This window comes from Dermacentor albipictus, chromosome 2, assembly GCF_038994185.2.
Source record: "Dermacentor albipictus isolate Rhodes 1998 colony chromosome 2, USDA_Dalb.pri_finalv2, whole genome shotgun sequence".
Lineage (NCBI taxonomy): Eukaryota > Metazoa > Arthropoda > Arachnida > Ixodida > Ixodidae > Dermacentor > Dermacentor albipictus.
This window is the reverse complement of record NC_091822.1, coordinates 102,233,790-102,250,455: the sequence shown is the minus strand read 5'-3', so window position 1 is coordinate 102,250,455 and position 16,666 is coordinate 102,233,790. Positions and strand designations below refer to the sequence as shown.

The following is a 16,666-nucleotide window of genomic DNA, read 5'->3' as shown; positions in this document are numbered from 1 at the left end:
CTGGTATCAATCTGGAATTTCCTTCCAAGAGGGGCCTTGCAAACTGACCAGCTACCCTTCCTTATTTCAATATGCCCAATAAATTGTTTATTTGTAAGTTAATCATTCAATTAATAATCAGTTGAATATGTAGAACAGTCCACGTTTGGGCAAGTTTGTACTAGTTGAACAACTTGAAAGGACAGCCCGACACTACAAAAACAAAGCAGGAGAGACACAGGAGCACGCTGAACTAGCAACTAACAAGATGAGCGAAATTTGCGATAAGATTAGTATAAATTGACACAGGCAGCTTCCACTTTTAGCAAGAAAGGCTCCGCTGTCTGCGCACACTTTTTTGTGTGTGCTTTCTGGAATTGTAGGTTTTACCAGCTTCCGTTTTCCTGCGGTCACGTCTATACCGCCCAAACGGGTCGCTGCTTGAACATCAGAGTTTCAGGGCATGGGCGCTCGCTAGCAGGTAATGCCTACTTACAGCTCACGTGGGATTGCTCTGAACATGGGTGGGCTCCAATCTTTGAAGATGCCACAATACATTCCGCACATAGCAATCAGACCAAAACGGAGATAATTGGAGCGTACCATATAAAGAAAGGAACGCGTTGTGTAAGCATGCTTTCACTTCTTTTGCATGGCAGTGAATGTTCCTTTTTAATCCACTTGAAAATATAGCGTTAAATTGCAGGGTTTGCTCTTTGCCTGTGCAATGATAATGACGCCATCACTGGCAGAGTACGTTGGTGCACGCTTTATAATAAAGTTATCTGATAGTTGAGCGCTGTCCGGTATGGTTTGTGCGTTCTGCCTTGGTCGTCTAGAAGTATAATATACGGTTAAACGTCTCGTACAAGCAAAGCCTGCCTGTCCTAATGATTCAGCTAAAGGACTAGTTATTCCTTATCTACAATAGGCAATATTCAGACATTCTTGAAAGCCTAATGAAGTTAGTATGCTGTTTTACCGAAAAAGTTGCCATTCAACATTTCTCATATTGTGCTCAACTGATTGAAAACCGGAGAATTGAAAACGTGATACGCAAGTTTTAAAATTTACAATACATAGCTGAACAACATCCACACTCTGACGGCAGCTGCCGCTCCACTGCGAGCAACATCAACTTGCTTTTAATTCCGAAAAATAGTGCGATTTACTCCAGAGCTCTTTGCATGATGTACGGCACACAATGTGTACTGAACAGACGCGCGTCGAAGGGAGACAGAGATGGAAAGTGGCACTAACTATCTCGTCATTGCAGACCAAGGACCTCATAGCGTGGATGACTTCGCTAGGCTTGGATTTGAATAATCTCACACATTCCGACCAGTTTGACCCATTGGACATGGTGGTGCGCCTCTCGCTCGACTTCGGTGTCCCAGTCTTCGTTGAAGTCACTTTTGATGGCATGTTCTTGGTCAACAACAAACGTTTGCTTATTGTGAGTATCTATTCATTACCCTTATATCGTTATTATGTGTCGCGTGTTTTTATATAGATCATATATGTGTGTGTGTATATGTGCCGACTTTGATTCTTTATTTATTAGCCACGTCATTTCAGTGTGTGCGCGTGCGATAAAAGCAGTAAAAAATATATTAAAATTACAATATGTGGTAGCAGTTGTACATGAACGAAGAAATGTCAATGAAATTAAGGGGATATACAAAAAACAGAAACATGAGTTAGATAAACAAAATAGACATGACCTACACGAATAAGTGGAATAAGAAGAAGGCTGGTCTTAGCAGCCGGTTAAGGCTTATGCACTCTTCCAATACGACAGCGATTTGAATCTGCCGACTGTTGGCGACAGTGTCTTTCTCTTCGTGTGGGTATTTGGGGCCCGGTGGCGTTTAATGGTATTTTGTGGCTCCGTATTTTTCATGCAATCTAAGAAGATCTTGAAACACGCCTCAAACATGGTTAGGCCGTCTGCGCCAAATTTGTCGAAATCAGATGACAAGAATACGAGTAAACTCTTTCATGCACTTACACATGAACCATACTTCATACCGAGAATGAATATTTTGCGTAATCACATCCGAGTTAATTTCAAAAATTTCATCTTAGGAGGTCATATGCCTTTAACAAGACACCCATCTAACACGAGAACGTTTCGTGGGTTGTCGGAACCCGTCATTGTGGCTTAGCGGCTACTGCCTAGCGCTGCTAAACGCTATCTCAGGGGATATAATTTCCGCCGCCACTGCACATTTCGATGGCGAGAAATGCAAAATACCACGGGCATACCTGCATCGGGTTAACAATAAATAAGGTCACACTTTCGCCGTAAGGGCCATTCATCGAATGTGACAGCAACATTTAAGAGTATTATATGCAGTGTAAGGCTCTTAGCTGCAGTGGCAGTGTCAATTGAAGGAAACGTAAGCTAAGTAAAAAGGGATAACTCAAGAAGACAGGGTGTGGATGTTCTGCAAATTGTGCGTAGGCTGTTTTGCAATTAGTTCCAACAAACTAGGCTGTCGAACTTGACGTCTTAGAATAGAGCTTATTCTGCGCAGGGGTCTTTGCGATTATATACTAGGTTGTATACTACACCATGACTTTTTCCCAAATGACTCACTCAATCACACAATGGCCGGCAGTCCCCAGTGCCTGCGGAGTTCCTCACCAAGGCAGCGGTCAAACCTGTAACGCAGCAGAGGGTGCTAAGAATATCTGGGTCTGGACAGGCCGTCAATGGAAACTGACCCTTGCAGCGTTTAACACCCGAACGCTCTCGAGTGAGGCTAGCTTAGCAGGACGCTGAGGACCTGTAAGACATTGTTTGGGATATCATCAGCCTTAGATTACAAGGACTGGTGAGGCTTATACATTGTTGAATAACAGACGTGTCCTTTGCTATAGAGGTCTCCTGGATAAGAGGCAATACGGGGTAGGATTCCTAATCAATAAGAGCATAGCGGGCAACATTGACGAATTATACAGCAATAATGACAGGGCAGCTATAGTCGTAATCAAACCTAATAAGAGCTCTTATTAAAGGCAGTACAAGCCTACGCTCCAACGTACAGTCATGATGATGAGGAAGTCGATCAGTTTTATGAAATTCGGAATTAGCGATGAGAAATTTGCAAACTCAGCATACTGTAGTGATGGGTGACTTCAATGCAAAAGTGAGGGAAAGTAGGCTGGTGAAGAAGCAATTGGCAACTACTCTGTCGATTCTAGGAACACTAGAGTAGAGATGAGATGCTGGTAGAATTCGCAGAAAGGAATTAGCTTCGAATAATGAACACCTTTTTCAGGAAGCATAGCAACAGAAAGTGAACCTGGAAAAGCCCTAATGGTGAAAGAAGAAATGAAATTGACTTCATATTTTCTGCTGATTCCAGCGTAGCGCAGGATGTAGAAGTGAAAGGTAGGATAAAGCACAGCGACCATAGGTTACATAGGGCTAGGATTCACCTCAATTTGAAGAGAGAAAGTGAAAAATTGGTCACGAATTAACAGGTCAACCTAGAGGCAGTAAAGATGAAAGCAGATAAATTCTGGCTGGTATTTGCAAACACACATGCAGCCTTAGAACACAGCAGACATAGAGCTAACGGGTGAAACCGCAACTAGGCTTGCTTCAAAAGCAGCAATTGAAGTGGGGGGCAAGGCAACCAGTAGGCAAGCTCACCCAAGTAATGAAGGACCTAATAAAGAAACGACAAAAAATGAAAGTGTCCAACTCAAGAGATAAGATAGAATTCGTGGAGCTGTCATACCTTTTCAACAAGGCAAAAATAAGTTATATACGAAAGTACAAGGTGAGAAAGACTGAAGAAGCTGCAAAAAAATGAACGCAGGGTGATATCAGTGGGAAAGGAGCGTGGCATACGACAAACCAAGATGATTGCATCTGATAGATAAGCAGAGTAATATCAGCAATCTCGAAAGGGTAGTAAAAGAAATGGAAGGAATCTATACTGACCTGTACAATAGTCAGAGGAGTCAGGATACCTCCATTAGAAACATTAATGAACAAGATATAGAAACGTTTCTTATAACTACCGATGAGGTGAGAAGGGTCTTGCAAACCATGAAAAGAGGAAGTGCGGCAGGAGAAGATGGAATAAGAGTCGATTTAATCAAAGATGGAAGACACATAGTGTTTGTAAAACTAGCGGCTCTTTATGCGAAATGTCTATCGACTGCAATGGCGGCAGAAAACTGAAAGAATGCAAGCATTATACTAATCCACCAGTGGGGAGACGTTAAAGAATTGAAAAATTGTGAGCCCATTAGCTTACTCCCAATAATATATAAAATAAATACAATATAATCTCAAATAGAATAAGGGCAACTCTGGACCAAGGGAACAGGCTGCCTTCAGGAAGGGCTACCCTACAATGGACCACATCACATGTCAGTAATCATGTTATTAAGGACTCCGCAGAGCACAATAAGACTCTCTATGAATTTCATAGATTACGAAAAAGCGTTTGGCTCAGTAGAGATACCAGCTGTCATGGAGGCATTGCATAATCAAGGAGAACAGAACGCTTACGTAAATACGTTGGAAAATATTTACAAAAGTTCTACAGCGGCCTCAATTCTGCACAAGAAAAGCAGGAATATACGTATAAAGAAACGAGTGAGAAAGGGAGACACAATCTCTCCAATGCTATTCACTGCGTGCATGGAAGAAGTATTCAAGCTATTAAACTGGGAAGGCTTGGGAGCAAGGATCCACGGCAAATATTTCATTTCCGTTTGCCTTAGCATTGAAACCATTCAGGACTATGCTGCGCAATTTATTTTATCAAATATTCGCGCACAGCAAGTGTCACTTTAATGAAACACAACCTTGGTTTACCCAGCCTACCATTTTGTTCAAAGGTGTGGCGTCTCTGTCTTTTGTGTAAAATCTGTAGTTACAACCATTTTAAGTTACTCTCTTTGGTTAAAAACTTTGCGCATTTCTTTCAGAAACCATGACCCATTCGATATTGACGAACGATGTCGCCAAAATAAGTAGTATTACAATTTTCACAAGCCCCACCTGCAACAATCCACCCGCTTTCATTATGTTGATCGCCGAATCCAACGAATTCCCCCAAAGCCCTTGTTACCAATTGGATACAGCTTCACTGCGCACCTAAAATACGCGTTATTTTTGTTTTCTTACAGCCCACTCCTCTCTCTAAAAACAGCCGTTGGAGAAAATGAATAAAGGGAATTGGATTCATTTACTAATTTGATTCTGCCAGTGACTCAAGATTGAAGGAGTGTAAAGAAAGCTTCGTTTTCCGCCGGGTTTTCAATTATGTGTTTCAAAAACATTTTTTCCTCAAAGGCGCGAAACTCACCCTTAGTATTTCGAAGATAAGTGTTGTAAGAAGAGTCCAGGACTTTACTGCACACTATAAAATTTTGTTTCTGCTTGTCAATATTTGTGCATGTGTGTTATTGCTCTTTGGTGTGTCAGGATGACCTGGAGGACACAACGACTGATTATTTGCTCAAATAGTGTCACATTGATCTTGCTTCTTCCTCTTTTGCACAGTTAAAGCTAAACGACGCGGATGCTCATAGCTTTCTATACCAAATAAATGGGGGAAGCTCGGACATGAAGTCTATTTGGATGGTGCTCAATAAGTACGACGTTCATATCAGCAGAATCAATGGACTCTACGAAGAAATCAAGAAATACGAGTCTCAGCGTAAGAATACAATATTTTTCTTATTTCCTGAGCTTCAGCGTTAGATGCAGTGAGATTGTGAACAAGACATTTCAAACAAGGCACAAACACTAACTCTCGCTGGTTGCACACGTGTGTGTGATAACTGAAGCCTCTTTACACGAACTGATCAGTAACGATGGCATCATACCGCCAGCTTATCAGTTATATTGACGAATCAGAGGATAGAAAGTCGGTGGTGTTGCAGCTGCTAAATACGGTGTTAAGTTGTCATCGAAAGCTAGGTTACCGAACATGAAAGTCTATTTTAAGAAATTAAAGTCAATGAAACTACGTTTCACCTGTGTGCAGTTTAGTGTGCTCTATATGCTGATGACCGATTCTTGAGTATACTGCATGATCGATTGCTATTGTTACTAAACAGAAAAGTGATTTTAACTGGGGACATGACTTTGCCAGCAATAATTTGGAATAACTTGTCTTTTGGATCATTTTGTACGAGGGACATTTCTTGTACATTATGCTTGCTCTTGATAAGATAGATACTCGCGACACACCAATTATAGACCTCTTGTTCATTAGTGAAGCGTAAAGAGCAGGAACTGTTACAACCAAACCCACCATAACTCAACAGGCGGCTAGCAGATTTTCATTTTCATAGCTCATTTTGCCTTTAATAATTCTCTCCACCTTGCGGGTTTCCGTAGAAGTATCACGTCAAACTCTTCCCTTTGCTTCGAATCGTTGATATGTTCGACGTCACCCCGCCATCTGCTAGCCGGCTGGTTAGCTCAGATAGTGGAGCAGTGGCCCCAGAAAGGCGGTGGTCCATGGCTCGAGTCTTGGTCCGGAACGATATTTTTTCGACTACGAGGCTTTTCTTTCGAGCAACCCATATGGGTTTTCGTTGTACCAATTGCTACGTTTGAGTGGATGTCTAATTTTCGCTTTATTAACCAGTGTTTAAGGAAGATAAATATGAGCTATTGTAACGCTGTTTATTGAGCACTCAGAAACGCGACCGTCTCAGTCGAGCGTCAGACACTGAGAGCGCGAGCCCCTCTTCGTCGGCGGGTCGATGATGGTAGTGAGTGCCTAGTCTTCTCTGCTACAACTGCCCCCTGGAGAAGAAGGAGCCATCCTGGCGACTCAAGGAGAAGCGAGGACAAGGGGGTCGTAATAGAGCTTAATCCTCTGGACGTGCACTGTCTCCCGTCCGCGACGCCTCACATCAGTAGGTGGCGTTAGCGGCTCGACGACGTAGTTGACTGACGTCGTGTGTTGTACGATGCGGTAGGGACCCTGGTATTGAGCGAGTAGTTCAGACGATAGACCGGGGGTGCCTGAAGGTGTCCACAGCCTGACTAGTGAGTCCAGCTAATAGGTGCAGGGAGGTAGGTCATCATCGCGACGGAATTTTCGGAGACTCTGGCCTTCGGCCGTGAACGAACGGGCCAGCTGCCGGCATTTCTCGGCATACTAGGATGCCTCAGACAGAGGTGTGCCCTCTGATGGGTCAGGCCGGTAGGGGAGAGAGGTGTCGAGCGTACAGGTAGGTTCGCGGCCATATACGAGAAAGAATGGCGAAAATTGTGTTGTGGCCTGTGAAGCGGTGTTATAGGGGTACGTAACCAAGGCCAAAACAAGGTCCCAGTTGGTATGATCTGATGTAATGTACACGGATAGCATGTCGCCCAAATTACGATTGAACCATTCTGTTATGCCGTTCGTCTGTGGAGGATAAGCTGTAGTGGTGCGATGGACGGTATGGCACGCGGTCAGAAGGGCGTTAAGAATTTCAGAAAGAAACGCACGCCCTCTGTCTCTCAGAAGTTCGCGCGGTGGCCCATGACGAAGTATGAAGGGAGGTAGCAGGAAGGACGCAATATCGCGGGCTGTCGCTGTTTGCAGTGCCGCAGTTTCTGCATAGCGGATGAGGTGGTCGACAACGACAATAATCCAGCGACTGCCAGCTTACCGATGAAGAAGCCAGACAATGTACACGCAGTCAGAATTTTTCTCGACCTCACAGGACATTTTAGAAATTACCTAAATGATTTTGCAGCATGAGGTAAACCATTGAACAACCAACTCCGTAAAAACACAATTTCATTTGGACAGTAGAATGTGAGAAGGCGCACAGAGATTTGGCATTAGGCGTATCATCAGACCCGGCCCTAACAATACCGGACTTTACTGTTCCGTTTGAACTTACAACGGACGCATCGAACTATGGAACACGTGGTGTACTCTATCAACGAAGAAGCACAAGTGGCAGCGAAAGAGGAAGTCAAGTGGTTGGATATTACTCTTAAACTGTCACGAAATCGGAGCACAACTTAAAAAGAGGCATTGGATGTTGTGCTAACGATTAGGTACTTTCGATCGTACCTATAGGGAACGATATTCAAACTGTTCACTGAGCATCAGGCGCTGACTCGAAAGGGCGGATTGCTCGCTAGATCAGTGAAATTCAAAAGTTTATTTTGAGGTGGCACACAGAAGCCGAAAAAATTTGTCAGATGCTGATACACTTTCGCGACTTCCCATTGTTAGTAACTGTGGGAACGAGGAAAGAGTGAACTCACTTAAAATGTGGCAAGACACAGAACAGCTGATGTACTTTCACGGAAAGTTTTATGTACCGGATACACTGAAAACAAAAGTTCTAGACCTCTATCACGACAGTCTTGAGTAAGGAGGCCATGACGGCTTGTGGCGAACACACTACAAAATGAGGAGAATATTTACGTGGCCCGGTATCAAGAAATATATTAGAGATTACATTAGCTCTTTTCAAGAATGTCAATGAAACAAAGCAAAATATAAGCACAATACAGACAGCATGATTTTTCCACCTCATTCAAGTGTGCCATTTGAAACCGTACATGCTAATTTCGCTGAACTGAAGAAAAAAAGCGAAGGAGTGAAGAAAACGCAGTCATTTTAGTGCGCATTGATGGATGCTTAAGGATTCTAGCTTCCAAGCCACGAAAAAAAGATGTTGGTGCTGACGTATCTCTCTTGAATAAAAACATGTTCAAATGATGGAAATGTTTCGTATCCCGTAATATCCCTGCATTGAAGACTTGGTCATTTGCAAGTTGGGCAAAAGATAGAAACATTACCCTGAAGTTCACAGCACCATACCATCCATCACCTAATGGACTGGCAGAGCGAATTATCCGAGATATAAAACAATATATACGTATGTAGCCAGGATTCCCACGAGGGTGCAAGTTCTAATAACTTCAAGGAAACGAAGAAGAGTTCAGAACAGCAAATGAAGCACAGGGAAGCGATGAAGGAAGCATTTGACAAACGTCATAACACAAATACTCCCGCGACTGCATAAGGCGATATGGTTCTGGTGTGGAAAGAATATGGCGGTCCTAACACAATAATTGTGAGTCCATTTAAAGTGGTAAAATTGGCTACAAATGAACACGTTCTCAAGACCATCGGCTACACGAGGAAAAACGGTGCGATGTAAATAGCAGCCATTGCCAATGTCATCCGTTATATACAGCGGATGGTTGAAACAAAGCCCGTGAGAATGCAGTGGGCCGTGATGACAAAGGACAGATCTGGTGTTAACGGGGGGAAGAAGAATAAAGAGGTCGTGCTTTGGTTCTGTACACGCTTGTCATGGAATGTTACCAGATATATATCACATAAAATTTCAGCTGCAGACAAGCCAATGCATGTGCTGTATTATTTAACATAATTAGAACAATTAAAACAAACGATGGTGGACTCTAAATAGAAATGTAAAATATGTAAGAGCTCATCAGAACTCATGCCTGCGTTGTTCTGGAAGTTCACTTCCCCTGATAATAATAATAATACTTTATTGACACAGGAATTCCGCCAACAACAATACATAATAGGCCGGCCAGAGCCGCATTGGGCTTGAAGGGCAGAGCCGACAGACAGCGTTTAACACGATGTAATATGCTTCAACCGTTTCGCGCACTGCGTCAAACAGGCTACACTGAAGTGCGAAATAAAACACATCATGCACGTCAATTGAAAAACCAGTTGTGGCAGTAGCCAACTTGCCTTCCGCCAACTCGTGCACCAGATCTGTCGAACTACGCCCAGCGGATGGGTGCTGTACCTCCAGCTTGTTGAAGATGCATTGCCGATAACTGATAACTTTGTCTTGCCAAGTACCCTTCGCCAATACGATTACTCTAAGCGGGCACTCAGGCTTATCTGAGCTACCCATGAAGAAGACTTCAAGGCTGTTCTTGCCTTGCTCGTTTTTTGCCTTTCGGAGGCAAGTCCGATAAGAATAGTCTTGAAACCTTCTTGGAATTCAGTTTTACGTGCCATTAAAAAAAGTATTGCAGAGCACGGTATGGAACGGTTGCCAGCATGACGAAGACCGATAGGAGCAAGCGTTTAAACCACTCGGCCCCGGTATTCAACACTTCCACTGTGATACGCATGGGTTTTTGAACATACCACTTGAATTTCAACGGATGTTTCAAAAATTGCTTTTGGGAACAGTGTTACGCCATGTCTAGAGAGTCGAGATAGGCATCAAACTAAAACTATGTCTACGGACTACATACGCGGTAGCCGCCATTACAATTTCAGTAGTAGATTGTCACAGCGACCGTCTTTGTCTAAAAAATGAGAATAAATTTTTGAAGTTTGCGAAGGCTTCCATTGCTAAATTTTTAACCGCTGTTGGAAAAAAATTCCAACTTTCCACACTATAGTCACTGAATTTCTGTGGTGTGCATCATCTTATATAACATGTCTGTCACGTGCCTCTTTTGATAATCGACGTGCACCTTCAATTATTCACGGAAACCCCGCTCGCTCCATTGAGAACACGCTAGCTTCGTACCGCGACCACTTGAGGCGCTAGGTGGGGCGTGTCCAGAAACACTGTCTATGTCTGGCAGTGGTCATAATTATAGGCTGCTGCTGATAATGATGATGATGATGATGATGACGACGACGATGATGATGACTCGGCTTTACTTGCCCAAGATAGACTGCGATTTATTTTTTTAATTTAATGGAGATATGGCATCGTATTGCAGAAAATTGTCGGTTGGCATACAGGGCTTCTTCTAGCCATGCATAGGCCCAGCAGCAGCAGCAGTAGCAGTAATGGGGGTGGCGGTGCCACCGCGGCGGTATTTACCGTGGCGTCTGTATAGGAAGCTTAACTTTAAAAACTTCTAGGGTTATAGACGTACAGACTGAGCCGTGCGGCACCACCGTGCAAGTGCGCATTGGAAGAGCCCAGTACACGCTTAAAGTGTTTGCTGCGTCCGACTTATGGATTTTTAAAGATGGTTTACTGCGCTAAGTATCAACGTAGGCCAATGTTACCTTGCTGAATATGGGCTGTTGTAGTTAAGAGCAAAGCTGCGAACTTGGCCGCCCTCGACTGATCGACTGAGCGATCGAGCTATTATTTATTTTATTTCATTGAGGTCAAGCAATGAACTGATTAGCACGTCCTTATTTTGATTACGATACAATGCACCAGAATGCTTTCTTTACCGACCGTGCATTCTTTTTCGAAAGCGGAGTTCCAGGCGCCGAGATGTGCTTCAAGCTGAAAAACATTTCATAAGAAGCCAACAAACACTGACACCAAGGACATCAGTGTCAGTGTTTGTTGGATCCTTATGTTATAACGAATAAACATCGGGCCCCTCGGTTAACCCCCTTTCTTCTCGTTTGTAAACATCAAAGCTTTCATCATGGCTGAGGAAGATGTTTTTTTTTTACAGTTATTTCACTACTTACGTCGATCCTGATAACGAAAGGAGCAACGGATATCATTAGTGGACCCATTGAAGACATGGGCGAAGTGACACAACCAGTCATCAGTGGTGGTACGTTTTCATTTTCCCACTTACGTTGTACTGTGTTTTGCTGCAAGCGTTTGGGAGTAGTGAAAGCAATATGAGCTCATAGAAAAAAAAGGCATTCAAAGTCAAAATGGTAGAACCACCCACATCAGTGGTGTTTGGCCTGCTGTCATTCTCTATCTTGCTCGGAAATCTAAGTTACACGAGCGGTTTCACATTCCGCTGGGAATGGAATTCACATATATATATATATATTGTACTGTAAAATAGGGAGCAGTGGGGCTGTGGCTAAGAGAGAGACAACGACGACGAGAAAGAACAACCTTGTTTCGGTGCTCGGTCGGCTACACTACCTCTCGCTGCTCCAACGTTCTAGTCGCGAACGCTTACTGCTCAAAGTGCTTCGCGACATTTGGTGGAAGGTACTGGACTTATTGCCAACCTGGAACTTCGAAGCCGAACGATCCCTGTCACATCTCCCATGCCTGAGGAGACTAGCCCTACCGCGCCACCCATGGCACCGCCTCCAGTCATCTGTCCTGGTGCGCCACGCCAACGGGATCCTCCCATATTCAATGGAACTGACGATCATGACGTAGAGGACTGGCTCTCATCATACAACCGAGTGAGTGCCCACAACAAATGGTCTGATGCTGACAAGCTTGGCTACGTCCCTTTCTACCTTTCCGGGGTCGCCCATCTTTGGTTCCGCAACCATGAGGCTGACTTTTCCACCTGGTCAGCATTCCGAACGGCACTTCAAGAAGTATTCGGTCGCCCTGCTGTGCGCAAACTTCGGGCTGAACAACAGCTTCGCTGTCGTGCCCAACAAAAGGGCGAAACCTTTACGAGCTACATTGAAGATGTAGTTGACATCTGCCGGCGTATAGACCCTGATATGACCGAAGATGGCAAGGTCAAGAACATCTTGAAAGGCATCGAAGACGACGCCTTCCAAATGCTCTTGGCAAGGAATCCTCAGACGGTCAACGACATCATAGCGCTTTGCCAGAGCTATGAGGAGCTGCGCAAACAGCGGCTTTCTACGCGCCGAGCTCTCGCTCCGGACGTCGCGCTTTCAGCTCTGAGTGATGGCGTCACTTCGGCTCCTTGCAGTTCAGAACTTTTCGACAGCATCAAGCAGTTTGTACGAAAAGAAGTGGCGCGCCAACTCTCTCTTCTGCCAGTCGCTCCAGCCTCAGAGCCGCGCTTGTCTCCAGATCTCCGTCACCTGATACAAGAACAAGTCGCTAACGCAGTACCACTTGCTCATCAACCGCCTCCTACGCCTGTGCCACTTACGTACGCTGCCGTTGTAGCCAATCCACGGCCTCCTTCTGCAGGTAATCAATCCGGACTTACCAGCGCCTTTCCCTCACCTCCGCAAGCAGCTGCAACATATTCTCCTGCCCACCCAAGCAGCTACTGGCCGCCACAGCAGCCCGTGCGCCCATCTCGCCAATATTTCAGACAGTCTACGCCCGCTGTTCTTAATCCATGGCGCACCCATGACAATCGGCCTATCTGTTATTCGTGTGGCCTACCTGGGCATGTAGCACGGCTTTGCCGCCGGCGTGGATGGTATCCTTCGGATACTCCGAGGGCACAAAGTAACGGTTTCGACTCTCCGTCCCGTTCTGCTACTGCCGCTCAGCCCTTCGAAGCCTCGTCTCCTCTTTCCCGACCCTTCAATACCCGTCGGTCTCCATCTCGCCGTCGGCGTTCTCTGTCGCCGCTTATCCGTCGTCCTGAAGCTATCCGAGAGGAAAACTAAGGACCGCAGTTCCAGAGGCAAGAACTGCGATCTCAGCGAACTCCTCAAGACCTCATTTATTTCCTGCGAACATCCTTGAAGTTTATGCAGAAGACATTGCCGTTCATGCGCTTGTAGACACGGGAGCAGCAATATCAGTGATTTCGGACCAGCTTCGTCTTACCCTTAGAAAAGTCGCAACGACTTATTCAGCCATTTCATTATGTACAGCAAGCGCTGCGCCGATTGAACCCTTAGGGAAGTGTACCGTGCGTGTTGTTATAAGCGGCGCTTTATACCATGTTGAGTTCGTTGTTCTGCCTCGCTGCTCCCATGCCATGATTTTAGGATGGGACTTTCTGTCCTCTCATCATGCCGTTATAGATTGTGCCCGTGCTGAACTCGCGCTGTCGCCATTCGGCACCAACGTTTTTGAAGATACTGATGACACTTCCAGTCGTGTGTTCGTCACCGCCGACACCGAGATTCCTCCATACTCTGCCGCACTTGTACCCGTTTCCTGCGTTGGGTTTTCCAACTCCACAGTTCTTTTCACGCCGTCTCAGCTTGTTGCTCGCCGCCATCCTTTCTTGCTTCCTTTTGCCCTTCTTGCCATTCGACAAGGTTCGAGCGCACTTTATGTATCGAACCTGTTTCCTTGCCCTGCCAGGCTGCTCCACAATGAGTGTCTTGGTTATGCCGACGAAATCGAACCAAGCTTCCTTTACGATGTGCCTGACCACCCGGCTTCTCCTCCGGTTGACGCTCTGGCCCTTCAAGTTTCTCCTCCCACGCCGCCGTGTGACCCAGCATTTTACCAGAGTATTGATCCCAACCTCACTCCAGCGCAGCACGCCCAGATCGTCCATCTTCTAGACCACTTTCGCATGTCATTCGACCTACAACAATCTCGTTTAGGCCGTACTTCCACTGTTGTCCATCACATCGACACCGGCAACCATGCGCCTTTACGCCACAGACCGTATCGTGTATCCGCCACGGAGCGTAGCGTGATCGCTGAGCAAGTTGCAGACATGCTCCAACGCGGTGTAATACAACCTTCGCACAGTCCCTGGGCTTCTCCTGTAGTGCTGGTAAAAAAGAAAGATGGCACAATTCGCTTTTGCGTGGACTACCGGCGACTTAATAAGATCACACGCAAGGACGTTTATCCGCTACCCCGTATTGACGACGCGCTAGACTGCCTCCAAGGCGCTGAATTCTACTCATCCTTAGACTTACGATCCTGGTACTGGCAAGTGCCAGTGGCTGAGTCCGACCGTCCGAAAACGGCCTTCATCACACCTGACGGTTTATTGGAATTCACCGTGATGCCATTTGGCCTGTGTAATGCGCCTGCCACATTTGAAAGAATGATGGACAACATCTTGCGCGGCCTCAAATGGCAGATATGCCTGTGTTATCTGGACGACATCGTTATCTTTTCACTGGACTTTCCTTCCCACTTACTTCGACTTGAACGCGTCCTAAAGTGCATCGCCGATGCTGGCCTCCAGCTTAACTTGAAGAAGTGTCACTTCGCTGCCCGGCAGCTGGTCATCCTCGGCCATGTCATGTCGAAAGAAGGTGTACTTCCTGATCCGGCGAAACTACAAGCTGTTGCCCAGTTTCCCCGACCAACGACTTTGAAAGAACTGCGCAGCTTCATTGGATTGGCGTCATACTTTCGCCGTTTCATCCGCAATTTTGCCACTATAATTGCACCTTTAACGCAGCTTCTTCATGGTGACCACAACCTTTCAACCTCGTCACGGGATTGCGATAACGCCTTCACAAAGCTGCGTCGTCTCTTGACGTCACCACCAATCCTGCGCCATTTCGACCCCAGCGCTCCAACTGAAATACACACGGATGCCAGTGGCGTTGGCCTTGGGGCCGTTCTCGCTCAGAGAAAGGCTGGCTTCGATGAGTACGTCGTTGCCTTCGCCAGTCGTGCACTCACTAAACCTGAATCGAATTATTCTGTCACAGAAAAGGAATGCCTCGCTATAATTTGGGCCATAACCAAATTCCGTCCGTATCTTTATGGCCGCCCGTTTGACGTCATAACTGATCACCATTCGCTGTGCTGGCTGTCATCCTTAAAAGAACCGTCCGGTCGTCTTGCTCGATGGGCCCTTCGACTGCAGGAGTATGACATTCGCGTACTGTATCGTTCTGGCCGAAAACATTCGGATGCGGATGCCTTGTCTCGTTCGCCACTAACAGACGAGGCTAGCTTCCCGAAAGCCTCATTGTCCGAGTCTTCCCTTGCTGCCGCGAACATTCTTCTGGAGCAGAAGAAAGACCCATGGATTGTGTCCATGCTGCGGTTTTTGTCCAGCCCATCGACACCCACTAACAATCGTGCATTACGTCGCCAAGCACATCACTTCTCCATTCGCGACGGGCTCCTGTACCGTCGCAACTACCTCCCGGACGGCCGCAAATGGTTGCTTGTCATCCCGCGACACCTGCGTTCGGATATTTGCGCAGCGTTTCACGACGATCCCCCGTGCGCGCATGCAGGGGTACTGAAGACATACGCGCGTCTACGCCTTCGTTACTACTGGCGGGGGATGTATCGTTTCATCCATCATTATGTCCGCTCCTGTTTGGTTTGCCAACGCCGTAAAGATCCCCCTCGTCGTTCAACCTCCCCTATGCAGCCTCTGCCTTGCCCAGCACGTGCTTTCGATCGAGTAGGCATCGACATTTATGGACCTCTGCCAACCACATCAGATGGCAATCGCTGGGTAATCGTGGCCATCGACCATCTTACGCGCTATGCGGAAACTTCCCCTTTGTCCAGCGCTTCTGCACGTGACGTCGCCTGGTTTCTCCTGCGCCACATCATCCTTCGCCACGGAGCTCCCAGGGAATTACTCAGTGACAGAGGCCGCGTCTTCCTCTCCGACGTCATCGAGGCTCTCCTCAAAGAATGCCGCATCATTCATCGCACCACTACTGCGTATCATCCGCAGACTAATGGCATGACCGAGCGCTTTAATCGCACTCTTGGTGACATGCTGGCCATGTACGTTGCATCCGACCAAACCAAATGGGACCATGTCCTACCTTTTCTGACCTACGCTTACAACACCGCCACGCAGACTACCACGGAATTTTCGCCCTTCTTTCTCCTGTACGGACGCGAACCTTTTTCCACAATGGATACTATCCTTCCGTACCGCCCTGACTCCACGGAAACAACTATCCTATCCGAAGCTGCTGCACACGCAGAAGAGTGTCGCAAGCTTTCCCGTATATTTACGTCAGAAGACCAGCAACACCAGAAGCACCATCGAGAAAGTTCCAATGCTTCTGTATCCTATGCTCCTGGCTCGCTAGTGTGGCTTTGGGTTCCAGCCTCTACCACTGGACTGTCACCGAAACTCGCGTCGAAGTACCAGGGCCCATAC

The 16,666-nt window shown here is 46.3% G+C and overlaps 1 protein-coding gene across 5 annotated transcripts in view; it reads left to right on the top strand.

Annotated features, from left to right (window-relative positions):
- The window catches only part of LOC135911670 (neprilysin-1-like), a 109,551-nt gene that overhangs the window by 37,633 nt on the left and 55,252 nt on the right, over nucleotides 1-16,666 (top strand). For all 5 annotated transcript variants that reach the window (XM_065444007.1, XM_065444011.1, XM_065444009.1 and 2 more), the window contains 3 exons: nucleotides 1,256-1,435; nucleotides 5,513-5,669; nucleotides 11,411-11,515. In XM_065444007.1, coding sequence (XP_065300079.1) covers nucleotides 1,256-1,435; nucleotides 5,513-5,669; nucleotides 11,411-11,515 — 442 coding nt within the window. The remainder of the gene's footprint in view (nucleotides 1-1,255; nucleotides 1,436-5,512; nucleotides 5,670-11,410; nucleotides 11,516-16,666) is intronic.